The 26,630-nt window shown below is 34.3% G+C and overlaps 14 protein-coding genes across 14 annotated transcripts; 8 read left to right on the top strand and 6 right to left on the bottom strand.

Annotated features, from left to right (window-relative positions):
* Positions 1-56: 56 nt before the first annotated feature.
* Positions 57-2,178, top strand: vps45 (Sec1-like family protein; the record flags this gene model as incomplete). The annotated part of the gene is made up of 6 exons (XM_004354475.1): positions 57-170; positions 292-487; positions 556-845; positions 921-1,299; positions 1,362-1,923; positions 2,001-2,178. 6 exons carry the CDS (start codon positions 57-59, stop codon positions 2,176-2,178), a joined length of 1,719 nt encoding a protein of 572 aa, XP_004354527.1.
* A 247-nt stretch (positions 2,179-2,425) lies between these two features.
* On the top strand, positions 2,426-5,062 carry DFA_10622 (alpha/beta hydrolase fold-1 domain-containing protein; the record flags this gene model as incomplete). Its single annotated transcript, XM_004354474.1, has 2 exons — positions 2,426-2,491; positions 2,603-5,062. The coding sequence occupies 2 exons, from the start codon at positions 2,426-2,428 to the stop codon at positions 5,060-5,062; spliced, it is 2,526 nt and encodes an 841-aa protein (XP_004354526.1).
* Positions 5,063-5,210: 148 nt separating this feature from the next.
* ftcd (formimidoyltransferase-cyclodeaminase) lies at positions 5,211-6,827 on the top strand (the record flags this gene model as incomplete). Its single annotated transcript, XM_004354473.1, has 1 exon — positions 5,211-6,827. One exon carries the CDS (start codon positions 5,211-5,213, stop codon positions 6,825-6,827), a length of 1,617 nt encoding a protein of 538 aa, XP_004354525.1.
* A 111-nt stretch (positions 6,828-6,938) lies between these two features.
* Positions 6,939-8,583, top strand: DFA_10620 (uncharacterized protein; the record flags this gene model as incomplete). Its single annotated transcript, XM_004354472.1, has 3 exons — positions 6,939-7,733; positions 7,811-7,979; positions 8,045-8,583. The coding sequence occupies 3 exons, from the start codon at positions 6,939-6,941 to the stop codon at positions 8,581-8,583; spliced, it is 1,503 nt and encodes a 500-aa protein (XP_004354524.1).
* Positions 8,584-9,316: 733 nt separating this feature from the next.
* On the bottom strand, positions 9,317-12,789 carry DFA_10619 (uncharacterized protein; the record flags this gene model as incomplete). Its single annotated transcript, XM_004354471.1, has 4 exons — positions 9,317-10,098; positions 10,179-11,031; positions 11,127-11,984; positions 12,061-12,789. The coding sequence occupies 4 exons, from the start codon at positions 12,787-12,789 to the stop codon at positions 9,317-9,319; spliced, it is 3,222 nt and encodes a 1,073-aa protein (XP_004354523.1).
* A 328-nt stretch (positions 12,790-13,117) lies between these two features.
* DFA_10618 (uncharacterized protein) lies at positions 13,118-14,214 on the top strand (the record flags this gene model as incomplete). The annotated part of the gene is made up of 4 exons (XM_004354470.1): positions 13,118-13,346; positions 13,390-13,518; positions 13,606-13,878; positions 13,952-14,214. 4 exons carry the CDS (start codon positions 13,118-13,120, stop codon positions 14,212-14,214), a joined length of 894 nt encoding a protein of 297 aa, XP_004354522.1.
* Positions 14,215-14,599: 385 nt separating this feature from the next.
* On the bottom strand, positions 14,600-15,655 carry DFA_10617 (uncharacterized protein; the record flags this gene model as incomplete). The annotated part of the gene is made up of 1 exon (XM_004354469.1): positions 14,600-15,655. The coding sequence occupies one exon, from the start codon at positions 15,653-15,655 to the stop codon at positions 14,600-14,602; it is 1,056 nt and encodes a 351-aa protein (XP_004354521.1).
* Positions 15,656-16,535: 880 nt separating this feature from the next.
* Positions 16,536-17,907, bottom strand: DFA_10616 (uncharacterized protein; the record flags this gene model as incomplete). The annotated part of the gene is made up of 2 exons (XM_004354468.1): positions 16,536-17,340; positions 17,429-17,907. 2 exons carry the CDS (start codon positions 17,905-17,907, stop codon positions 16,536-16,538), a joined length of 1,284 nt encoding a protein of 427 aa, XP_004354520.1.
* Positions 17,908-18,043: 136 nt separating this feature from the next.
* On the bottom strand, positions 18,044-19,346 carry gpn1 (AAA ATPase domain-containing protein; the record flags this gene model as incomplete). Its single annotated transcript, XM_004354467.1, has 2 exons — positions 18,044-18,469; positions 18,564-19,346. 2 exons carry the CDS (start codon positions 19,344-19,346, stop codon positions 18,044-18,046), a joined length of 1,209 nt encoding a protein of 402 aa, XP_004354519.1.
* A 232-nt stretch (positions 19,347-19,578) lies between these two features.
* Positions 19,579-20,633, top strand: DFA_10614 (uncharacterized protein; the record flags this gene model as incomplete). The annotated part of the gene is made up of 2 exons (XM_004354466.1): positions 19,579-19,919; positions 20,033-20,633. The coding sequence occupies 2 exons, from the start codon at positions 19,579-19,581 to the stop codon at positions 20,631-20,633; spliced, it is 942 nt and encodes a 313-aa protein (XP_004354518.1).
* A 54-nt stretch (positions 20,634-20,687) lies between these two features.
* DFA_10613 (uncharacterized protein) lies at positions 20,688-21,415 on the bottom strand (the record flags this gene model as incomplete). The annotated part of the gene is made up of 2 exons (XM_004354465.1): positions 20,688-21,106; positions 21,187-21,415. 2 exons carry the CDS (start codon positions 21,413-21,415, stop codon positions 20,688-20,690), a joined length of 648 nt encoding a protein of 215 aa, XP_004354517.1.
* Positions 21,416-21,812: 397 nt separating this feature from the next.
* Positions 21,813-22,552, top strand: DFA_10612 (uncharacterized protein; the record flags this gene model as incomplete). The annotated part of the gene is made up of 3 exons (XM_004354464.1): positions 21,813-21,931; positions 22,015-22,274; positions 22,347-22,552. The coding sequence occupies 3 exons, from the start codon at positions 21,813-21,815 to the stop codon at positions 22,550-22,552; spliced, it is 585 nt and encodes a 194-aa protein (XP_004354516.1).
* Positions 22,553-22,679: 127 nt separating this feature from the next.
* ost1 (dolichyl-diphosphooligosaccharide-protein glycotransferase) lies at positions 22,680-24,701 on the bottom strand (the record flags this gene model as incomplete). The annotated part of the gene is made up of 2 exons (XM_004354463.1): positions 22,680-24,237; positions 24,370-24,701. 2 exons carry the CDS (start codon positions 24,699-24,701, stop codon positions 22,680-22,682), a joined length of 1,890 nt encoding a protein of 629 aa, XP_004354515.1.
* Positions 24,702-25,236: 535 nt separating this feature from the next.
* Positions 25,237-26,522, top strand: nap1 (putative nucleosome assembly protein; the record flags this gene model as incomplete). Its single annotated transcript, XM_004354462.1, has 3 exons — positions 25,237-25,249; positions 25,425-25,495; positions 25,626-26,522. The coding sequence occupies 3 exons, from the start codon at positions 25,237-25,239 to the stop codon at positions 26,520-26,522; spliced, it is 981 nt and encodes a 326-aa protein (XP_004354514.1).
* Positions 26,523-26,630: the final 108 nt, after the last annotated feature.

The following is a 26,630-nucleotide window of genomic DNA, read 5'->3' as shown; positions in this document are numbered from 1 at the left end:
CATTTTTAATTAACAAATCATATATATTTTATACATTATATATATATATACACATAATGGCAACAACACAATCAAATCAAATGAATGTGATTCATGCCATCAGAGAATACATCAACAAGATGTTGGAAAAGATTGATGGTATGAAAGTATTGGTATTAGATCAAGAGACTGTATGTGTTTATATATTGTTGTTTGATTATCATTAGATCGATCTATATATCTATATATTAACATAACATTATAAATATAAATTCATTCATACATCTTTCACATTTCATTCTAACATTTTAGGCTGGTATAGTTAGTATGGTATATACACAATCAGAGATTCTTCAAAAAGAAGTATTCTTGTTTGAAAAGATAGATAGTGGATCTGCAGAAAAGATGACACATATGAAAGCTGTTTACTTTGTTAGACCAACACAACATAATGTCTCTAAAATTGCAGATGAATTAAGAAACCCAAAATACTCTGATTATCATCTATGTATGATTGACTCTCAAATATTTAAATCAATCATTCAACAACAAATATATTAATACTTTTATTATTAGTCTTTTCAAATGTTATAGGTAGTGGATTTATTGATGAAATTGCAAAGGCAGATGACAAGGATCTAGTAAAAGAAGTACAAGAATTCTATGCTGATTTTTATGCAGTTAATCAAGACAGTTTTAATTTGAATATCAATGGTGCTTTGACCAAGAATACATTGGCATGGAAATCTGATATTAATCGTATTGTTGAAGGTGTATTTTCAAGTTTATTGGCACTAAAGAGAAAACCAACCATTCGATACTCTGAAAAGTCTGAAGCATCTAAATTTTTGGCTGCTACTCTAAATGTAATCCATCATCATCAATCATTTAATCATATCTTCATTTGTTCAAAATAACTAATAATAATTCATTTATCTTAGGATAAAATTTTAAAAGAAAGAGATTTATTTACATTTAAACAACAATCATCATTGTTGTTGATTTTGGATAGAAAGGATGACCCAGTAACACCTTTGCTTCATCAATGGACCTATCAAGCAATGGTTCATGAATTGTTGGGAATTCATAATAATGTCGTCAATCTCACAGGTTCCAAATTTGATCCAACCAAAAAAGATCACACTCCAACTGCTCCAGGCCAAAAAAAGGAGAGCAAAGATGTCATTTTATCAACAGAACAAGATGCATTCTTTAAAGATAACCTTTACCTAAACTATGGTGATCTTGGTGCTAGCATTAAAAACCTTGTTGATACATACCAAGAAAAAATGCATACAAATGCAAATATTCAAACTATTGGTAAGAAGATAAAGAAAGATAAGGTATTTTTTTTTTTTTCTAACATTCTCTTTTATTTTTAGATGATATGAAAAAGTTTATTGAAAATTATCCAAATTTCCAAAAGTTTAGTACAACTGTTTCAAAACATGTTAGTTTAATGGAGGAATTGAGCAAGAGAATTAGTGAAGACTTTTTGATGGATATTTCAGAGATTCAACAAGAATTGGCATGCAATCACGAACACAACACCGCCTATTCGACAATGGTTGAAGTATTGGAGAATCGTAAATACAACTTGCAAGATAAATTGGTATTGGTACTATTATACAGTCTTCGTTATGAGGATGGTAGAATTTGGGAGTTAAAGGAATTGTTGGCCAAGTCTGGTCTTTCCAATGATGAGATCTCACTCATCTCTACTTTGCATGATTATGCAGGTGCCAACAAGCGCGAAGGTGATCTCTTTGAAAATAAGAATCTCTTTAGATTCGTCAAACAAATGGCCACTCGTGGTCTAAATGGTGTCTCTAATATTTATACTCAACACAAACCTTTAATTCACGACATTTTGCATCACATTCAAAATGATAAATTATCAATTCAATCTTATCCATTTATTTCTCCTCAAACTACCAGAGAAAAGTAAGTCAAGTTTTTTCAAAGTAGTACTTTTCAAAACTAATATGATGATTATTTTATTTATTTATTTATTTATTTAGACCAACAGATATTATTATTTTTGTAGTTGGAGGTATCACATTTGAAGAATGTTACAATGTATTTACTTTCAACTCTATGAACAAGGGATCTGGTAAAGTAGTTTTAGGTGGCACCAACATTCTCAATTGTAAACAATTCCTAGATGATTTACGTGGCCTAAGAGTTTTAGGAAAATAATTTTTTATATCTAGATATCAAAACAATCTTTTTTAAATAAATAATTAATATTAGCGTTGGAACAAAAAGATTCTCAGAATGTTGTCGTTTTTTTTTGATTTTTTTGAATTTTTTTTTTTATTTTTTACAAAAAAACCGATGCCTCTTCAATTCCTCCAATTTGTGGCCTTGGCCTCCGCACTAATTTCATAGAACTTTTAGACTAGTAGTAATAGTAGTAGTATTAGTATCGTTTGCTGTGCACGTTATGACATCTACTGTTAGTAATTCATTGGCTTCCGATAAGGAATCTTTAGTTTTAAGAACATGGAAGGTAAAATATTATTATTATTATTATCCGAATATATTCATCATCATCATCATCATCATATGACTTATATATATCTATCTATATATCTATCTATCTATATCAATATATTTTTAGGCTAAAGGAAATACAATTGCAACTGTTACATTTATTCATGGACTTGGAGAACATTCAGGTCGTTATGAACATGTATTTAGTAAATTTGCTGATGAAGGTATCACTGTCAATGCATACGATCAAAGAGGTCATGGTACCTCATCTGGTCCAAGAGGTCATTCTCCATCATTGGAACAGTCACTCAAGGATGTTACATTGATTGCATCAAATGCCGAGGCAAACCTTCCACATTTTATCTATGGTCATAGTTTTGGTGGTTGTTTGGCTCTTCACTACACTCTCAAAAAGAAGGAACAAGCTCCAACTGGTTGTATCGTTACTTCACCACTCATTAAACCAGCTACCAAGGTATCTTCTGCAAAGATCTTCTTTGGTAATCTCTTTGGAAAGATTATGCCAACTACCACTGTCACCAACAGTGTCAACGCAAGTCACATCTCAAAGGATGAACAAGTTGTAAAGGCCTATTTGGAAGATGAACACGTTCACAACAAGATCTCTCTTGGTATGGGTAAATGGTTACTACAAAAGTGTGATCAACTCATCACTCTTGCCCCACAATTTGAAGCTCCACTCCTCCTCATTCATGCTGCTGACGATAAGATTACTTGTCCAAAGGCATCTGAAACTTTCTTTGATAGAGTTGCTTCACAAGACAAGACCCTCAAGTTATGGGAAGATATGTATCACGAAGTTCACAATGAAAAAGATAAGGACCAAGTTATTGCTTTTATTTTGAGTTGGATCAAGGAGAGACTCAATAGCTCTGCTGTCATCCCACCAACTGCTGTCGAGGTTGTCGTTGTTCAACAAGAAGAAAACAAGGAAGATCCTACTTCAACCACCATCTTGGTTTCTACTGAACAAAAGAAAGAGGAATCAGCTCCAGTAGTAGTCGTTGAGGAAAAGAAGGAGGAATCGGCTCCAGTAGTCGCTGAAGAAAAGAAAGAAGAATCAGCTCCAGTAGTTGAAGAAAAGAAGGAGGAATCGGCTCCAGTAGTCACAATCGATGAAGTTAACCGTATCGCCAAGGAAAAGGCCGACCAAGAGGAAGCTGACCGTATCGCTGCTCAAGAAACCGCTCGTATCGCCAAGGAAAAGTCCGATCAAGAAGAAGCTGATCGTATCGCTGCCCAAGAAACCGCTCGTATTGCCAAGGAAAAGGCTGACCAAGAGGAAGCTGATCGTATCGCCAAGGAAAAGGCTGATCAAGAAGAAGCTGACCGTATCGCCAAGGAAAAGGCCGATCAAGAAGAAGCTGATCGTATCGCTGCCCAAGAAACCGCTCGTATCGCCAAGGAAAAGGCTGACCAAGAGGAAGCTGATCGTATTGCCAAGGAAAAGGCCGACCAAGAAGAAGCTGATCGTATCGCTGCCCAAGAAACCGCTCGTATCGCCAAGGAAAAGGCCGACCAAGAAGAAGCTGATCGTATCGCCAAGGAAAAGGCTGATCAAGAAGAAGCTGATCGTATCGCCAAGGAAAAGGCTGATCAAGAAGAGGCTGATCGTATCGCTGCTCAAGAAGCCTCTCGTATCGCCAAGGAAAAGGCCGATCAAGAAGAAGCTGATCGTATCGCCAAGGAAAAGGCTGATCAAGAGGAAGCTGATCGTATCGCCAAGGAAAAGGCTGACCAAGAAGAAGCTGATCGTATTGCCAAGGAAAAGGCTGATCAAGAAGAAGCTGATCGTATCGCCAAGGAAAAGGCCGATCAAGAAGAAGCTGATCGTATCGCCAAGGAAAAGGCTGATCAAGAAGAAGCTGATCGTATCGCTGCTCAAGAAGCCGAACGTATCGCCAAGGAAAAGGCCGATCAAGAAGAAGCCGCTCGTATCGCCAAGGAAAAGGCTGATCAAGAAGAAGCTGATCGTATCGCCAAGGAAAAGGCCGATCAAGAAGAGGCTGAACGTATCGCCAAGGAAAAGGCCGATCAAGAAGAAGCTGATCGTATCGCTGCTCAAGAAGCCGCTCGTATCGCCAAGGAAAAGGCTGATCAAGAAGAAGCTGATCGTATCGCCAAGGAAAAGGCCGACCAAGAAGAAGCTGATCGTATTGCCAAGGAAAAGGCCGACCAAGAAGAAGCTGATCGTATCGCTGCTCAAGAAGCCGAACGTATCGCCAAGGAAAAGGCTGACCAAGAAGAGGCTGAACGTATCGCCAAGGAAAAGGCTGACCAAGAAGAAGCTGATCGTATCGCCAACGTAGAAGAGACTCCATCAACTGAAGAAAAGAAGGTAGAAGAAACCCCATCAACTGAGGAAAAGAAAGTAGAAGAAACCCCATCAACTGAAGAAAAGAAGGACGAAGAAAATAAGGATTCATCATCATCGTCATCATCTGATGAAGAAGAGGAAAAGAAGAGTGAAGAAGCAACCCAACCAAAGCAACCACAACCAGCTCAAGCCAAGGGTAACAAGAATAACAAAAAGAATAACAAAAAGAAGAATAACAAGAAGAAATAAACTTATTCATCCACTTAATACGCCTGTTAATTTTTAAAAGCCCAAATTTCCAACCTTTGAAGTTTCAACTGGTCCATGAGTCATGCAACCTCACTTTTTTCTCATTCATTCTAAAACTTTTTTAAATTAAAGAGAGAGATAAAAGAAGATGACAAGTAAATTAATTGAATGTGTACCAAACTTTTCAGAAGGTAGAGATCAAACAGTAATCGATGCAATTAGCAAAGCCATATCATCAGTTCAAGGATGTACACTATTGAATGTTGATCCTGGTAAATCAACAAATAGAACAGTGTATACATTTGTTGGTACACCAGAAGCAGTAGTTGATGCAGCTGTTGCAGCCACTCATGTCGCACACAAACTCATCGATATGAGACAACACAAAGGTGAACATCCCCGTATGGGAGCACTTGATGTATGTCCATTTGTGCCTATTCGTAATGCAACAATGGATGACTGTGTTGAATGCTCCAAGAAATTCGCTGAACGTGTATCTAGTGAATTAGCCATCCCAATCTATCTCTACGAATATGCATCAGATCAATCAAAACCATATCGCAAGCAACTCCGTCAAATCAGAGAAGGTGAATATGAAGGTCTCTCTGAAAAGATTGTAAAACCAGAATGGAAGCCAGACTTTGGACCAGCCACATTTGTCCCAACCTATGGTGCCACCGTAACCGGTGCTAGAAAGTTTTTGATTGCCTACAATGTCAACATTCTTGGTACCAAAGAACAAGCTCATCGTATTGCACTCAACGTTCGTGAAGCAGGTCGTAGCGAAAAAGAACCAGGAACTCTCCCAGCTGTCAAGGGAATCGGTTGGTACGTCGAAGAATTCAACATGGCTCAAGTCTCTATGAATTTGGACGATTACACAATCACTGCCATTCATACTGCCTTTGAAGAGGTAAAAAAAGAGGCCAGTCTTCTTAACCTAGCTGTTGCAGGTTCAGAGATTGTTGGAATGCTCCCATTGGATGCTATTCTCAAGGCTGCAGACTATTACATTGAAAAAGAGAACCTCTTTATCATTGATGAACAACAAAAGGTACGTCTTGCCATTGAGCGTCTCGGTTTGAGCTCTTGCAGTCGTTTCGAGCCATCAAAGTACATTATCGACTATATGATCAAGGAAGATGCTTCTGTAGCTGCACCACTCGTCAACATGACTGTAAAGGGCTTTACAGAACTCTTGGGATCACGTACTGCCGCACCAGGTGGTGGTAGTGCATCTGCTTTGATTGCTGCATTGGGTGCTGGTTTGGGTGCAATGGTTGGTTGGATGACCTATGGCAAGAGAAAGTTTGAATCTCTTGATGGAAAGATGCGTCAACTCATCAAACCACTCGATGAGATTATGCGTGAATTAATCCCACTCATTGACGAAGATACAAAGGCTTTCAATGACTTTATGGCTGCGCTTGGTGCCAAGGAAAACAAACAACAAAAAATCGAACAAGCTACCAGACAAATCATGTTGGTACCACTTAAAACGATGCAAGTCTCTAACAAATGTTGGATCCATCTCATTGAAATGGCAAAGTATGGAAACTTTGCTTCAAAGTCTGACCTCGAAGTAGGTGCCAAGGCTCTTGAAGCTGGTATCTGGGGTGCTTCTCGTAACGTTTTCATCAATGCCAAAGATTGCAAGGACAAAGCTTTTGTTGATCCAATCCTCAAACAAGCAAATGATATTTTAAAGAATAGTGAACAATCTTTTAAACAAGTATTGGATGTTTTAGACTCAAGAAATGAATAAATCAAAATAAATTAAAATATTTGATGTTTGGGAAATAGGGGTTTTTTTTTTATTGTTTTGTTTCAAATTGCAGTAGTTTAACAAAGATTATGACAATGTACAAAGAGAGAAATGGAGGTATCAATTAGAATAGCACAGAACAATGAAAACGATAATGATATAAACAATGACAATTTAGCATCAGAAGTTGATCCTATCAATCCAAACAATCATATCAATAATAATGATATATCATCAAACAATGACAACATAAACAACAATAACAACAACAACAGTAGTAGTAGTAGTAGTAGTGTCGGAACTAATATAACAAACAACTTACAAACACTATTTGGAAGTCAAACATCATCCTCTGGAGGTTCATTTCCTTCATTAAACTCTTTGATATCTTCATTTCATAATAACAATGGGTTAAACAATAACAATAGCAATAACAATAATAATAGCAATAATAATAATAATAATAGTAATGTAAATATTCAAACTTTAAGACAACTTTTAAGTAATCGTGGAAGAAACTTACTTAACCAACAACCAACTGATATTGATTTTAATAACAATCATAATAATAATAATATTTCAATGGATGATAACTCTGATATTGCAATCAATATAAATAATCTTCATCAAAACAGACAAACAAATGTAGATGACGACTCAACCAATAATGTAAACGACCCAAACAATAATACAACAAATAATCCAACAACCACAACTACGACCACAACCACAACTAGATTGGATCTACCTTCACTGATGAAATGGCTAGAACAAAGCTTTCCTTTTATCACTATACTATTTATAGTATTCCTCTATAAACATCGACATTCTATTCTTGTCTTTATTTGGCAACAAATCATATTTATTCAATCCAATCAAACTCTTAAAACCCAAGTAGCTCTAAAGGTATATAATCCATATAAAGTGATTCTGTGACACAACAAGTACTAACATGTTTGAAAATCCTACATATATATATATAGGATAAAAGAAATTTGGGTGTATTATTTTGGTTGGTTTTATTATTATCTGGTAATATATTGATGACCTACCTATTCTATTCTTCAAGTGAATTATGGAAAGTATTGATCCTATTATCACCAACAATCAATATCGATATTTACAATGCATTTTGGGTTACCATTTTAAATGGTAAGTAAATGATATTTAAGAATCCTACGATTGCTCATATTTACATACCATTTTTCTTTCTTTAGATTTTATTGCTAGATTTATTACAATGATATTAAAATCTATATGTATTATGTTGGTTGGACAAAGACCACCATTTAAACGAAGAGCGCAGTTGTACACTGTAATTGAAGTTACATCGCACCTTTACAGAACTTTACTTCCCATTGGTATTTGGTTCAAATATTTGAATTCATTGCATTCTGAAGGGGAGAGTATATTTGGGTCATTGATGGTAGGACTTTATTTTACATTCAAGTTGACATCTGTCGTCGAAAAGAGTAAACAATGGTTCCAAACAGCAAAGGCTTATATCCTCCGAGAGGTAGTTTATGGACGTATTGCAACTTCTGCACAGATGTTGGCAGCAGGCGATCTTTGTTCCATTTGCCAAGAAACAATGGATTCACCAATTGTACTCTGTTGTGATCATATATTTTGCGAAGAATGTATATCACAGTGGCTGGATTCTCAAAGAACATGCCCTCTTTGTCGTTCTGCCATTCCTGGTCCAAAGACTTGCCATTCCGATGGAACAACAAGTTTACTATTACAAATTTTTTAATAATAAAATTTTGAAATTTATTAAAAGAATGATATAAAAACTTTGATTATTCTACTTGTTCAGATTCACACACACGCATATATATATAATAATAATAATGATTTTCAATTTATATATATTTAACAAGAGCGGTATTTGTATATACTATGAAGATTGGAATAAAAAGAAACCATTTGGATCGAATCTACAAGAAGAACATAAACTATTATTCGGTTTACTTCATTCTTTAAAACCTTTTCTCTCTAAATCATCACCTAAACCTTTGTATGTGTTGTTGTTGAATACATGTATTCAAGTTGAATGCACTCTACTTACAATGATCATTCATCATTCATTCATTCATTTATACACACTCTTTAGGGCTGACGCAAGAACAGCATTTCATTGTTTAAAGACATCAACATATAAATTACATTACTATGAGACATTAACTAGTTTAATGTTTGTTGTAATGACTGATCCCAATTGCCCAGATCTTAGAGAAGAGCTAAAGAAAATCTATAGTAATATATTTATTGAATATGTAATTAAAAATCCCTTGTACAAACCCAACTCTATTGTCAAATGTGAATCATTTACCTTGCAATTGAACCAATTCATCAAACAAATACCTTATTTTAATTAACACTAAAAATAATAATAATAATAAACCCATTTTTTTTGTATAATTAATTGATTTTTATTGTTGTGTATAGTTTGGTATTATTAGATGTGATCTATATCTGGTTTCTGGTTAATTTGAGTTTTCTAATAATAATGAAATTAAATTATATTCTATTGGATAACGTTGTTGGATTGACTGTTGAAGTTCTAGTAATTCTTTCTTTTTGCCATGGTGGCAATAGTGAAGTGCCAATTCTTGATAGGCGGCATGCGGATCAAGAGTGGTGGCAATCTTGAAAGCACGTTGGGAGCACTCAATGTCATTTTTGCTTTGACAGAGATGACCAATGTCGATACATTTCCTGGCCAAATACGATAGACTATTATCTTCTGGTGGTATGTTGTCAGTGGTCGAAAGTGTTTGGTGAGATCGATAGGTATCGGCAAGTAATTGAACCAACTCGAGTGATGATTCATAGGCTTCGTTATTAATACAGATGAGGAATTTGAGATAGTTGGAGATGCCGCCCAAGGTCAAACACTCTTGTGGGTGTCCTCGTACAGTGAGGAATTTGGCCATCAAATAGTGATACTTTGGGTCGACCATACTGGCACACTTGACAGCACTTTCAATCATCTCTTGTTGCACCAACATAAAGAATTTTAAGAGGTAGTGAGTCAATGGGAAGCTGTAGAACCGATAGTTTGGATCGACAGCAATAAGTGCCTCATTACTAATACCGACCAATGCAATTGATCCAAATGGACGATATTGTGGCAACAATGAAAAGGTTTGATTTGGCTTATAGTTGGCAAGTGATCCAGATGAATTATCATAAAGGTCCTCTGGGAATGTTACTCCACTTGAACTTGATAATATTAATGGTGCACTTTCATGTTTATGTGGGAAAACTAAAAAAAAAAAAAAAAAAACAAAAATTAGACCCATTACAAATCCTAATTATGATTTTTTGTTTTTTTGTTTTACTTACGACATTGAATATCATTTGGTGTTGTAAAAAATAAAGTATTATTATGCCATAGAGCACTGGTAAGAGTGATTGGCCAACGACTCAATAGATGAATCGATGGACGTAATTTAAATACACAGAAATAATGGGTATATGCAAATACGCAATGAGTTTGATTAAGATCCCAGTAAACCTTGAGTGGTGGTGGCAAAGAATCACCGATTGGTTGGAGGGTCCACCAATCGTAGAGTTGGAATGATTTTGATTCAACCTCTTCGGCAGTTGGTTGGATTGGCGTTTCTTGAGAGACACTTGTAGAGGAGCCAGTTGGAGAAGACGATGACGACGAAGAGGTCGATGTAGATCCCGAACCAGCGCCATCTTTACACTCTCTACTGTATATTCCGAGCAAGAGACCGCTCATCATTCTATCGTCATTGGTGTGGAGTAGGAGTTCTTGTGAAATGTTGGTCGAAAATTCCTTTGTCTTTAGTAGTATTTTAGAGGCTGTTTCAACTTCTTTTGGTTTTTTAACACTAAGACTAAGCAATTTCTTCTTTTTTACTGGATCTGCTGCTTCAAAGATTCTCTCTAGACGTCCAAATTTTTCTGATCCATCTTTTCCGCGACCACTCCAAGCAATATCAAGTGATGAACCCTTTTCTATTTGTTTGAATGTTCCAATTTCATATACTACATAAGTCCCACTAAACAGGGAAAATATAGATAGATACTTTCCATGGGTACTGATTTCGATTCTATAGGGCTCATTTGTTGGTAATGCTACTTGTTTAATAATTGTCTTTTCACTTGTTACAATGTTTGAAAGTGGTAATGAATTTAAAAATCCTTGATTTGGGAAATATACCATCGACTAAAAAAAAAGATAATATATGTATATGTATAAATTAGCAACACAAAAAATTTTCTAATAAATTAAATTTTTTTTTTTTTTTTGTTTCTACTTACATTATCAATTGAATTGGTTGCAGCAAAATTTGGGATTGAAGTTGCCATTGTTGAGATTAAATAAACATTTCTATTTACCCAACAAAAGTGAAGATGTGGTAGTACAGGATGTTGAATTACTTTGTAGAGCTTCATCTTTTCTTTTTTCGAACCAATTAGTTGATCAAAGTCGATGAGATGTTCTTTGGCTCCTGTTGAGGGAGTGCGACTCATGAAAACAATTTGAGCAGGGCTCTTTGAAGAGAGCAAGAGATCGGTATGTTGGAATCTTGGATGGTAACTGATATCTATACTTTGGAAATCACGTTTGCCACAAGAAATACGTGCTACCTCTCTGAGAGTAGCAAAGTCATATTGTACAATCATACGATCTTGTCCGGTGAGTGCCAATAGATGATTATTAAAGTGGTCGTATGCTAAATCTATAATATCATGTAGTTTGGGGAATTGAGCGGCAATGGTACCAGTACGAATATTCCAAATACAAGTGACACCATCACTACCAGAACTTGCCAAAAAGTCACCCTCCAACTCGATGGCACGCATGCGAACGATTGATGCATTGGTTTTTTGGTGACCTCCAACCAATGGTCTTTCTAGTTCCCATTTATCAACATTCCATAGTCTAACTGTGGCATCGCTTCCACCAAAGGCAACAAGAGGTGAGTTTGAAAAAAATTCAATCGATGTTGGTGGCTTAAAATCAAATATTGGTATCTTTACATCTCTTAATCTTTGTGAATGATAATTTAAAAATACTATTCTATTATCTGCTACAATTACAATATAATCATCCAATCCAATATTTGATCCTTTTTGATTATTACTTTGTAAATTTAATTTTCCTAATGATGTTTTCTTTTAAAACGAAAAAAAAGAAAAAGAAAAATTATTAGTCATAACTCTATTTAATATAATAATTATTTATATTTACTGGTTTTCTATCTTTAACTTGTCGTGTATATCTATCATAAAATTGAAGGAATCTAATTTGACCCAATTTTTCAAACTTTTCAATGTCACTGGCCTCTCCGATTGTAGCCGATCGACCACTAGTATCTATATTTGGTCTTCCAAGTGTATTGTTTGGTGATCTGTGCATGGTTTGACTTTGTCCAATATTTGGTGATAAAGTATTAAAGTTTGTAGCAACTAGAGGAGAGGTTGGTGAATTTGAAGTTGGTGAACCTCCAGAGGAAGCAACACTACCAGTACCCGATGTTGGAGATGCAGTCGATGCACCACTACCATTTACATTTGAGAGACTACCACTCTGATTACTGCTAGTGGTAGAGGTGAGAGCAAATGGATTTGGAAGAGATGCAAGAGTTGGTATACGCTTTTGGAGTGTCTGTTGTTCTCTTCTCTCTTCTTCGTGTTGAGTTATCGAAAAGTTTAATATCTTTTGTCCATCTACATAGTTTTGTATAATGATATTATTATCACTATCTGTATACAATAACCAAGGATGAACAGGATGAATATCCATAGGGGCAAAGTTACCACTGTTTTGATTAACCTTTCCCTTGAATACTATATAACTTTGTGCATCTGATCTACTACTACTACTATTGATTGTTGAAGAGGTTGATAAAGATGATGATGATGAAGAGGTGGTGTTACTAATAGAAGAGGATGAAGATGTTGTTGTTCCATTTGACATTTTTTAAAACTTTATCAACAACCCAATCTTACAATTTCTCTCTCTCTCTCTATCTCTATAGGTATATAAATTACTTTTGGGTTGAATTTAGATAGAGTGAATAGATGACAGTGGCTATAATAAGTTTGTTTTAATGATACAGTTAACAGTAAATAAATTGATGATAAATTTGATGAAACTCAACTTGTTTGAGATTTAAACCCTTTTTTTTTGAAAAAAAAAATTTTCCCAAAAAAAAAAAAAAAAAAAAAAAAAAAAAAAAAAAAAAAAAGAAGAAACAAGAGACAAATTAAAAAATCGATTAAAGTTATATATATATATAAATATTATGGATAAAATAGTAAAGACTTCATTAATAACTGTAGGTCTTACAGCAGCAGCATTAACAGCAATACTTGTATACCTCAATCAAGATGACAGCTCTGGTGAACGACAGGAAATTAGAGGAGGTGCTAGCAGTAGTGGCAGTGATGAATATACTTCATCTTCAAATAGTCATGAATTGTCATCTGACACTTCTGAAGAAGGTATGAATTGTAGTAGTAGTAGTAGTAGTAGTAAGTGTTAATAATAAACATTTCGTTTCATTTCAATTTCTAGAGGGAACAGTATCATCACCAAGGAATATACATGATTATCTTAGAATGTTGAGATACGATGATTTCAGTGATAGTTATATCAACAAAAAATTAGAAGCTGCTCAAGTATTATTATCAATAAGTGCCTATTGTATGTAGTATGATGAAACAGTAGAACGATAACAAGTGGTGTGCACTATACCTAACAATCTTTGCTCTCCCTTTTTCTCAATTTCAGCTGAGAGTTTTCCAATGCTCGAAGAATTGGATGTAATTAGTAATATATTGGAAAATATGAACTATATACTATCACTAGATGTAACAAGTCCCGTTCAAGATGTATTATTGATAAAATTGGGCTTATTTTTAGGAAACCTTTTAGCCTCAAAGAACAGTCAGTTGAGAGTGATCGATAATCGTTTTGTTCCAACTCTATGTAATTTAATCAACGATAAAAATTTCGAAAGATCTGACTTTTCTTTGTTATGTTTACAGAATTTATCATTAAATGGTAATATATTAAAAAAAAAAAAAAAACTGTATAATGATTAATTTATTGATATACTAATAATTTTAATTTATAGAAGAAGGAGGTGTAGAGATTATAATATCACATGGAATTGATTCTTTTATTCGACTATTGGAAAGTTCAAAACCAATCAATCTAAAAAAACAAGCATTACACACAATTTTAAATATGTCATTAAATAGAAAAGTAAAGGTCATGATTGACAACAATGAAGGTTTATTAAGAGCCTTGAGCCATTATGCTACATCTGGTTCTAATCAGGATTTGGTTAATATTACAACTAGGACTTTATCATTGTTGACATCAAATGAAGAATAATAAAAAACAATATAGAGGTATATACAGTATCCTGTTTGGATTGGTTTTAATCTTGTTGGTAAGAGCAATTAGACCAGAGATAATGGAACCCGATAAGAGAGAGAGAGTAGTCAATTGAATCATCCATCCCCATCTTTCTTGAAACCATAAATCTGAACATCTAAAGATTCGCCATGAATGATTTGAAAAACATGAGAGATATCTTTTTTTAATTAATTAAAATTAAATAAATTTATTTTAATTAGGTTTTTGTGTTGATGTTCGATAATGTAGTTAATTAAAGGGTATAATTAACATGTGATTGATTTCGACGGGATGTTAGTATTACAATTAGGGGAGTTTTGACATTTGTTGAATGGTTATTATTATTAATATTTTAATTTTTTTAGAATATTCCTCTACCCCAGATTCTTGCTGGATTGGTTTTAATCTTGTTGGTAAGAGCTGTTAGACCAGAGATGATGGCACCTTGATTAGTAAATGGGAAAAAATGATCAGTTCCAAATGGAATAGCAACAGAGTTGGTAGAGAGTGAGGCCATAAATAGTTGACGGTCGATCCAGTCTTGGTCAAAGATGGTTTCATAGATGTTGACATATGGGAGATCCTTGAGTGGGTTTGGACCCTTGACGGCATAGGTAAAGTTGAGTACGGCAGAAGAGATTACCATGATGTTGAACTCTTGTACGGCAGTCTTGAGGAACTTGTTGGACAACCAAATTTGTTGGGACGATGAGACAGAGTTTGGAGTGAAACCAAGGGCAACAGTTCCGTTGGGGAAGTAACCAAATCCGAGAGCGACATTACCATCGTTGGCATAGGATTGAAGAGTACCCATATTGTTCATGCTCATGTAGTTCATATAGGTGTTGGTGTAGGTAATGATCGATTGTTGATTGGCAGAGATGAATCCCCACTTACTATCGGTACCGTCAATGGTCATAATTCCTGAAACCTCCTTGGGGTAAGTGAGAGAGAAGACCTGGGTAAAGATGGAGCCCCATGACCAACCTACGAGAATGTATTTTCCGGTTAAACCAGCGACTTGGAGTGAACCACGGAGACGCAAGACATAGTCTTGGGTGGTGATGGGGTATGGGGCAGAGTCACTCCAACCGTAGCCGTAACGATCGATAAAGCAAGCTTTGCTAATGTTCCACGATGGCATTTTTTGGAGAACCGATGGAATGATGGAAACCCAGGCTGTTGAGAAAAATGGAAGACCGGCATCAAATAGTGCAATTGGACCTTTTTGATTGGCAGAGGTGACGTTTGAATAACAACGAATGTGCATCTTTAATCCAAGGTATGATGGATAGTGTGAAACACCTGGATCGCCAGCACCGAGAAACGATGTAGATACATCTGGGAGTGTTTGTTGTGATGTTACAATTGCAAAAAAGCAAATAAATAATAATAAACAAGTTGATAATTTAAACATTTTTTATGGATAGATCAAAATTTGGATTGTTGGATAAAGGATATTGATAAAATTAAATGATTACTTTTGTTGTTGGTGGTGGTGGTGGTGGTGGTGGTGGTGGTGGTGGTGGTGGTGGTGGTGGTGGTGGTGGTGGTGGTGGTGGTGGTACAATGAAGATAATATTACAAAGGGATGGTGGTAGTAGTACAAAATATCTTGTTTAGAGATATTATATGAATAGGTTGTATTTGTTTTACAAGTAGAGTGAATTGAAGAAAACAAACATGAGGCCTTGTTGATTTATAGTTTGTTGTTTCTCATCATCATGAATCTCTCGAGAAACGGTTACAAAGAAAAGAAGAAAGGAAGAACATGTGCAGCTACGCTAATCATAAATAGTTCCGATAACACTACTACACAAAATTGTCTTTGGTGATCTTTTTTTAGAGCCTCTATAGATTTTGATAAGCCATCCTCACATTATAAAACTAGTCGATAGATGTTCATCATCGGTTTCAAGGTTTTGTATTGTGCAAAGCAAGAATCCTTTGAGACAAGAAGCTGGGCTCACTCGGTTCTCCCGTTGCACATTTTAAAGAGATTAAATGGAGATTATTTTTTTCTAATCGAAAAATCAAATTAAGCCCATAGTCCCCATTCAGTATGGAGCATGGTTCCTACGATTTGATGGGTTGACTTGGTCTCGAAATAACAATATGAGATGAAAATCTGCCAGAGAGATTGTAATCCCGAAAGACATTATCTGATTTTTTGATATCAACCATAACAAAAGAATGATGATTTTTTTATCTGTTGCAATAAACAAATACGTATTTATTGTTTCTCATCATAGTTGTACGATTTACAAACTCCCTCGGGTGCATGACGATGATCGGACTTATGATGATGATGATGATGATGATGATGATGGATAAATACAGCCCAATATAGATCTAGATGAGGCACCAGTAACCGATGGAAGGTTCGAAGGTAGATTATTCATTGTTCTAAATGCCATCCACGCAAATGCCAATGCCTCCATATTTTGTGAAGAAACACCTTGTCGATCGGTTGCTTCGACAATGACAACAGAGTTTTGATAATTGTCATTGTTTATCATCTGTCTGATTAACTCTACCAAACCAATATTCCTTGAACCTCCACCACATAATAGTAATCGATCTAATCTATCGACTCTGTTATTTCCAGCCATCACCTTTTTAATTTGAGATGTAATAGTATAAGCTGTTAATTGTAATAGAGTTCGTTGTACATCTTCACTTTTTAATGGTTGATTTGTTTCCTTTTCCGTATCCTCTAAAATTGATTGTAACCATTTCAAATTATATAACTCTCTTCCTGTACTCTTGGGAGGTTGACGATCAAGATAGTCCAATGTGTTGGTTATCAATCGATCAAACAAACATTGGTTTACCTTTCCAGATAGAGCCCATTCTCCATTATTGTCATATTGACACCCTTTGCATTTATTTATCCAGCCATCCATCAACACATTACCAGGTCCTGTATCAAATCCAATAATTCCCTCTTTTTGATCATTGTTGTTTGTTGTTGTTGGAAGAATTGTAATGTTTGCAATACCACCAATATTTAAAACAGCTCTTGTTTCTATTGGGTCAGATAAAAGTAAATGATGAAATGCTGGTAGCAGAGGTGCTCCTTGACCACCTAGTGCCATATCCCTTTATAAACAAAATAGAAAGTTGTTAGCATAAACACAATGATTATGTGTGTTTAAAGGACAATTATAAGAGACACTGTACTATATACCTTTGTCTAAATTGACCAACAACAGTTATATTAAGCTTTGAAACGATTCTATGATTATCACCCAATTGCATAGTAAACAAAGGTGTAGTGTTTGGTGAATGCCAAACTGTTTGACCATGATTACCTATGGCTACTATTCTCTTTTTATCAATGTTTGTTGGTAATCTATTCAGTAAATATTGAATAGCATCTGTATAAAGATCACCCAATCTTGCATCTAAAAGACCTATCTGACCTATACTAGTTGGGTTAGATGTTGATAAATCGATTACTTGATTCTTTATATCTAGTGGTATAGGATATTCAATTGAATAGATCTCTTTTATAACTAGTTTCGATGATGATGATGATGGTTGCTGCTTGATTGATGCTAAAACTACATCAACACCATCCAATGATGTACCACTCATTACACCAATATAAAGTGGTGTTTGATCATCATCATCATCATTATTATTATTATTATTATTATTATTCATTATTCTCTCCTCCTCAAAATAGAAATCAAACAATATATCTTTAAAGATTAGATAAAATATGGTCAATTTGTTGTTTTTTTAAATTAAAACAATAATGGTGATAAGATTTTGTATTTATATTTGTTGTTGTGTAAATTTACATCTTTTTTAAATAATTCATTAAATCTGCATATTCTTGTTGTTCATTTTTATCCATTTCCTCTTCTTGATTGTCATCGTCATCTTGATCATCATCTGCATGTATGTAACCATCATCTTGATCATCGTCGTCGTCTTGATCATAATCATAATCACCATCCTCATGATTAGATGGCGATGATTTCTTTGTTTGTTGTTTTTCCTTTTTGAAATCATAGACGACCTTGGAACCCTTTGATTCATCCAAGTCTCTTTTTAATTTATCCCATTGTCTTGTTTGTTTCTCCAAAGTTTCTTTTTCCTTTTCTTTTTTGTTTGTCTCTAACTCTGTCTTGTAATACTTAAAGTAATCTTCAGATGCCTTGTCGACTACTTCAAAAAATTCAGAAATACCTGTACCATCTACTGCTGATACTCCTACTGTCTAAATTAATAAATATAAAATTAAATAAATATAAATAAATAAATCAATAAATCATTGTTGATTATGAATGCATCGAATTCTATTTATAATTTACCTTTAAAGTTGAATAGAATTCATCCAATACTAAACTCATTGAACGAGTAAGAGAACTCATATAGGTTTGATCACCAGTGAGAGCATCTTGAAGTGAATCGAAATCACTCATCCATTGTTCAGCAAAATGATGACTAGTAACGTCGACCTTGTTAAATGCTACGACCATTGGTAATTTACTCTTGTACATGATAGAGCAGGCATACAACATATTTGACATAAAAGTTGTTGGATCTATGGTACGTGGTGTATCGATGACATAGACCAATACAGTTGGAAAGGAACTAGCCATCAATTCGGTGATAATGCTACCAGATGCAGACCATGTAAACACTTCTATTTGACCTGGTGTATCCATGATGATGTATTCTAGTTGTGGTGCACGCTTTTCGACAATCTCTAATACCTTGTCAAATTTAGTAGAGAATAGATTGAGAGATGTAACGATTGCACCGTTTGGTCCCAATCCATATTGTTTCATTACTTCTTTGTAGTTTACAGTGTCTCTAATATCAATGTTGGCAGTATATGGTAACTTTGCAACTGCTGGATCTAGATTAATGATATAGGTTGCAATCTTGTTTTGATATACATGTGCTCTCAATCTTTGTAACAATGTAGTCTTTCCACTACCTGCCATTCCCAATATAATCATATTAATTGGTTGTTTTTGTTTTGTTGAATCATTATTATTATTATTATTATTATTTATATCACCTGCTGCTGCTGCTGCTTCTGCTGTATTTGATGTTGATGTTGTTGTAGTATTGTTATTATCTGTCATTGTTTTATCGTATTGTATCGTATCTTGTATCGTATCGTATTCTCTTTTCACTCTTATTTAAACAAAAGAGTATGAATGAGATGAATATTGGTTCGTCATCTTCAACTTCTACTTCGTTTTTATAATATTTTCGCTCAATTTTCCCTTGACCGACAAAAAAACAATACTAGTCGATAGTCGATTTAAATCTATTATTGCTCATCTTTTAACAGACAGATAGAACAAGAAAAGAATGAGCAAAAGCAATAGTACCACTACTTCAACTTCAACTTGTACAAAAGAAGAGGTAGATGAATTGCAAGAACAAACAAATAACCTAGAGATTAATCAACAACAACAACAACAACAACAACAACAACAACAACAACAACAACAAGATGATGATATTAAATATATTGATAACAAATGGTTAAAGTCATTAAAGTTATCACCCTCTGAACACTTGCTTCAATTAGATCGTGTACATTGTCCATCATGTGGAAAAAAGAGAAAGTACTTTTGCTATGATTGTTTTATTCCTTTTGGTGATATCAATTTAGCACCAAAATTAAATTTACCAATCACTTGTGATATGTAGGTTAAATATATAGATCGTGTAATGGATTATTATTATTATCATCATCGTCATCATCATCATCATCATCATAATTACTCATATACATAATCTATATTTCCAAATCTTTTAGTTTACATTATCCAACAGAATTATTATCAAAAAGTACAGCAATACATGCAAAAGTTATTGCCAATCAAGATGTTACCATTCATGAACACCCAAATATTCCAGAGTATGAAAATTTGGATGAAATAGTATTACTATTCCCCTCAAAGGACAGTTCATTTGTCAGCGACTATAGTGAGGCCGATATGAGTAAAATTAAAAAGGTTGTTTTTATTGACAGTCAATGGCACACTGCAAATCGTATACTCAAACTTGCACAGGTAAAGAAAATTAAATGCATCAAGATACATTCTCACAAGACTCTTTTTTGGAGACACCAAAGACATGGAGATGAATTCCTTGCCACCATCGAAGCCATCTATTACTTTTATAAAGAATATCATCTACGTATGAATAATGGTCAATACAATGGAGAATATGATAACTTGCTATACTATTATGTACTATTTTATAATTTAATTCAAAATACCTATAAACAATCACAATTGGGTTTCAAAAGAAAAGATAACTATATTCAACCTGATGACATTGATAATCAAAATAATCAAAATAATAATAATAATAATAATAATAATGAAAATAGTAAAAAGCAAGATCAAGAGTAATAAATTATATAATTTATTGTCTCTTATTTATTCAATCCAACCAATATATATATTCTAGTATTTAGAACCAAACCATTTAAACATGATAGAATTTAATGCCTCATTTCCCATGATAAATAGGCAATCTATCACTTTTAAATATTTCTTTACTCCAGTTTCTTCGTTGGCCTCTTCCATCCTTTGCATTACAGCGGTAAATGCTTTTTTGGTTCTTTGGCCTTCCCTATCTTCTACAGGTGGATTTGTTGGTGTTGTATTCTTTGTACTGTTGGTGACGGTGGTTGAACTATTATGATTGGTTTGATTTGAATGATTAGAGGTAGTGGTACTATTTGTAATACTACTATTGGTATGATTTAAATTAATAGAACTAGTACCATTAATGATGGTTGCATTATGATTTGTACTAGTATTGTTCTTGTTTAGTGTATTATTTTTTTCTTGCTCAGTTTGTATATTATTTTGATTATCCTCTTTTAGGTATTTGATAAAATAAATATTAATATTAAAAATAACTTGAAATCAAGTATCCTACAAATAAATTTATAAATACCATTAAAATTAAATTCTTGGTCCAAGACTAATTCTTCAGATAAAGGTGGTGAAATATCTAAATAATCTCTTTCTATATCCTTTAATATTGGACCTAAATCATTTCCATGATCATCATGTAAAGATGGTATAACTGGATATCCAGGATATATTTCAGCTCTTACTATTGTAGTTGTAGTAGTGATTGTTAATAGTAAAAGGAAAATAATTGATAAAATGAATGAAATCATTGATAAATTATGGGGAATATTGATGATATTTAGAATGATTAGAATGATAAATTATACCTAGTACAAGTAAACAACAAATCGATTCCTAGAGAAATTAATTTATTATTATTATTTTCACCAATCAATGCTTATCATAATATTAAATTAGTATTTTGATTCAACGAGAGAGAGAGAGAGTTAACCCCCAATAAAACATCGTTAAAACGATCGTTTGATGCATCACTTTGGATTACAATCTACAAACTCTTCTTACCAACCACACAAGTATGTAAATATTTAAAAAGTGTTTAAACGAACTTCATATTTATTTATATATTTTACATATTTTATTGTCGACAAAACAAATGGTTTACTCTTTTTCATTAATAGTTGTACTAACAACAACAACATAACAATAATGGAGGTTGAACAACAACAACAAGAACAACAAGAAGAGACTATATATCAACTCGAAAATGTACAACTAGTCATAGATACAACGTCATTGGGTAGTGGTTCATTGATTATTACCAATAGGTAGATATTTACAGATACAAATAAGTTATATAATACGACTACAACTATTTTATTGATTCAACTTTCTCTCTTGCTGCTTTTAGATTCGTAAAATGGAATAATTCAACACAATACTATCGATTCAGTTACTTTGATCTTGGTTTGAACGCAATTCTTTCTGCAACGCAAGATACTCCTGCTTGTATATACAGTCAATACGATCAAATCATACAATTACATCATGATACTAAAAATAACAACACAAATGGAAAAGACGACAATCAAGAAGATGAAGAGGAGGATGAAGAAGAAGAAGCTTCACAATATACAGAACTTAAATTTATTCCATTCGATACCACAAAAAGTATGTTTACATAACAACAACAACAACAACAACGATAGTATCAATTGACTAACACAATCAATAATATCATAGTTCAAGAAATATACGATGCCATTTGTAAAGGTGAATTATTAAATCCTGATCCAGAAGAACAAGGTGAAGGAAATTTCTATTATGGACAACCATTGTCTGATGATGATGATGATGATGAAGACCAAGAAGAAGAAGAATATGATGACCAAGAAATGGAACAAGATCAATCTCAATACAAAAATGATAATGGTGATGACGATCAATAAATTGGAAATAACCAGCTCTTCTCTCGATACAACATTTAATTAGATTAATTGATTAATTTTTATTTATTTATTTATTTATTCCAAGCATAAGTTGCTCTCATACAACTTTTTTTTTCTTTTTTTCTACTCAATATAAAGATTCAAAAGTAGTGATAATATCATCAAAAGTCTTTCTATAGGTTGAAATTAATTTGTTTCTAATTTCTTCGTATTGGAATCTTGAGACAGACTTGCTCGATTGATCCTTGTTGGAACGTTGCTTGGCTTCGTGATCAGCAATTTGAGATTGGATTTGTTGAAGTTGAGTAGACTTTTCGAGGAGATCCTTCAAGTGAGTGGAAAATACTGGATCCAAAGCAGAGACTGTGCTAACAATCTTGTTGGCAGTGGAAGAGAGTGATTCCTTGTACTTTTGTTCGAGTGTTTGTTTGGCGACTTGGAATTCTTGAGCGGTACCAGTACGGGCAAAAGTGTTGATGGCATCTTCCATGTCTTGGTGATATTGTACACGACCGTCAAAGAGTTGCTTGAATTGTTGAGCATTCTTTTCAACCTCTGGTGTACGAGCAACCTTGTTTGATGAACGCTTCAAGAGCGAGAGATCGATACGGGTAAAGACAATGACAAAGAGACACAAGCAAAATACGGCACCGATGGCAAGGAGTGGTTCGTGGAAGATGGCCAATGGTGAAAGATTGTAAGAGATGACGATTGGTTCATAGTTTTCAAACGAGGTGTATTCAGTCTTGATTTCAAAAACTGGACGACCAACGGTATCAAAGAAAGTCTTACGAATGTCAAAGCTTTCTTCAACCTTTGAGGCACCACCAAATGGAGTACGGACAACCTTGATATCGGTAGCACCCTCTGGAAGGATAAAACGAAGAGTATGGTCTTGGACGAAAATGTTTTCAATGGAAACACCAGCACCTACAGTGAGTTGGAAACGACCAGTATCGGTATCTTTTTGGAGGAATGGAGCAGTTGGAAGGTTGTATCCAGTGTAGAATTCATTCTTCCATCCACCTACCAATGGGAAACGTGGTTGAATCTTGAAAGCAGTCTCGGTCTGCTTGGGATAGTATTGAGAGGAAGAGATGTTTCCAATTTCGTCACGGTAGTAAAAGTCGGCAGATTCTCTTGGAACGATTTCAGTAATCTCTGTGATGTGAGATGGAGCAGAACCAGCTGGATTACGTTGAAAGTCGAGACGTGAAAAGGAGCCAGTCCACTTGGCACCTCCATGGAGGATCCAGTAAAAGGTTTCGACGGCAATGTTGCCCCAGTGTGATACTTCATACTCTTTGATGAGATTGGTGAGACGAAGGAATGGTTGATTGTTTTCATAGTGAACAGTGACCGATGAGAATGCAAGTGGAGCAACATTACGGAATGGTCCATAGACTACTTGTTGTCCCTTTTGTGTGGCTGTTTGACCATCGATGACAGATTGAGTGTACGATTCTACCTTGCTTGACGATAATTTAAACGTTGACTTTTGGCTCTCTGTTTCATAGGGTGATGTAAAGTAGGCATTGTCTGTGAATCTAACCAATTGGTTTTGTCCTTGTGATATCGTTGGTGGATAGGCTACTACTTGATTCATTGAAATAATCTTTACCTTTAATATTAATGTACTATCCTTTGAATAGGATTTATCCAATTCAATATCATATAAATTAAATCTAATTAAATAATAATAATAATAATAATAATAATAATAATAATAATAATAATAATAATAATAATATGGTGGGTAAAAAAAAATATTAAGTATAAAGATTGGTGGTTTGATTGATTGATTGATTTTTTCTTACTCTTGATTTTCATTTGATTTAGTAGTGTATGATTGAAGAATGTTTAATGATTTCTTTTCACTATCACCAATAAAGGCTTGAATTTGTTGATGACCATCTACAAAGGTTGGAATGGCAACTGTATAGATGTTGGTACTTTGTGTTCCTTGATTCTTTGCCTTGATTTGAATGGTTTGTTTGGCAATTTGAGTTGAAAGGTCAATGGTTCTAGTTACATCATTGTTGATCCAATTGGTCTTTACAATGTTGCTAGATGCTGCTGCTGATGATGATGTACATAACAATAGAGCAATGACACTGATTAACAATGTGACGAATAGTTGAATTCTCATTCTCTTCTCTCTCTCTCTCTCTCTCTCTCTCTCTTTACTCCTAACAACAAAGATTGATAGTAATTAACTTCAAAAAGGATCCTACATGTGTGCACAGCAATCAAGTTCACCAAAGGTTGAAGTGTCATCAAAAAAAAAAAAAAAAAAAAAAAAAAAACAAAAATAAAAAAGGTGGGCCCACACAAAAAAACAAATAAAAAAAAAGTCAAGGAGGATCCTTTGATTTCTTTATTTATAAAGTATAATAGGGTTTTTTTTATAAAAGATACAAATTAATTAAAAACCTTTAAAAATATTGAAATCTCTCGCTCTCTCTCTTTAGTTTTCTGGTTTTCTTCCACACGCTTCTTGAGTACTCAACAACATCCAACCGACAAGCTGAACCAATTAAATTTATTTTTTTTTTTTAATTTTTGGTCAATTTTATTTTTTTGGTCGCCGCAACAGACAAAACGAACGAAAAAACATTTGAATATTTGTTCGAATTCAAACCCTCCCAATTTATTTCTCTTATAAATACATATAATATTAAAGAATGTCAGACGAAAGTAATTATCTCCCATCCTCCTTACAGTAGCAGCTGCAGCAGCAGTAAAAGTTAAAAGATGATGAAAACCTAACAATATTGTTTTTCTTTTTTTTTTCTCTCTTTTATTTACTCTTTTCTCTCTCTCTTTTTCTTTCTCTATCTCTCTCTTTCTTTCTATCTTTCTCTTTTATTAGTGGAAATTTCTTTAGATGCCATCACATCAACTCAAGTCTTAAACAGAGTCAATGCTTTGGTCAAGCTCCAAGTATGTTTGAACCATTTATTTTTTGTTTGCTGTTTATCTCTAACACTTTTTTTTATTTATTTATTTATTTATTTATTTATTTATTTTTATTTATGTTACTCCTCCTCCTCCTCCTCCTCCTCCTCTATAGGATCAACATGATGACCTCAACCTTGAAATGGAAAAGGAAATCAAGGCTATTGAAGCCAAGTACCGTGTTTTATACACTCCATTATATGAAAAGAGATCTCAAATCGTCAGTGGTGCTGTTGAACCATCTGGTGATGAGATTGCTCCAAAGGAACCAATTGAAGTACCAGATCTCAAGTCTGGTGCCGAAAAGGGTATCCCACAATTCTGGTGGACTGCCATGAAGAACCACCAACTCATTGGTGAAGCCTCTGCCGATTCAGAGCATGACGATGATATCTTTGCTTTCGTTAGCAACGTTAGCACTCAAGAGCCTGAAGGAGGTGATGAATTCTCTGTCACCTTTACCTTTGCTGACAATCAATTCTTTAGCAACAAGGATCTTACCATTACCGTCAACATTAACCAAGAAGAAATGGATCTCGATAGTATCGATGTTACACCAATTCAATGGAAGGACGGTAAGAACTTTACCGTAAAGAAAGTTGAAAAGACCGTAAAGAAGAAGGGTCCAAAGGGTAAGGCTGCCAGTGTCTCTACCAAGACCATCGAAGAAAAGGTACCATCTCTCTTTGCTTCTCTTTTCCTCAAGCACGAATTGCCATCTGCAGAGACTATGGAAGTTGAGGACGATCAAGATGCTTCTGAAATCCAAACTCAATACCAATGTGCTGTCATTCTCAAGGAAACCATCATTCCAAACGCTGTTGAATGGTTCTTGGGTCGTGCTTCCGATGATGATGATGGATTCGGTGGTCAAGAAGGTTATGATTTCGATGAAGATATGGACGAAGATTTTGATGACGAAGAAGATGATATCCCACAAATCAAGCCAAAGTCCTCTAAAAATTCTGCTGCTGCCCCACAACCAAATAACCCAGAATGCAAGCAACAATAAACAACACACATCAGTAATATAGGTCATACATTTATAAAAAGTTATCTTTTTATTATTTTTCCATCCATCCATCCATCTCTCTAACAATATAACACAAATAAACTAATA

This window comes from Cavenderia fasciculata (assembly GCF_000203815.1).
Source record: "Cavenderia fasciculata unplaced genomic scaffold Scf_EU5ZYIE02H8LDV-5, whole genome shotgun sequence".
Lineage (NCBI taxonomy): Eukaryota > Evosea > Eumycetozoa > Acytosteliales > Cavenderiaceae > Cavenderia > Cavenderia fasciculata.
Note: the sequence above shows the minus strand (reverse complement) of the source record. Positions and strands in the feature narration are given on the sequence as shown.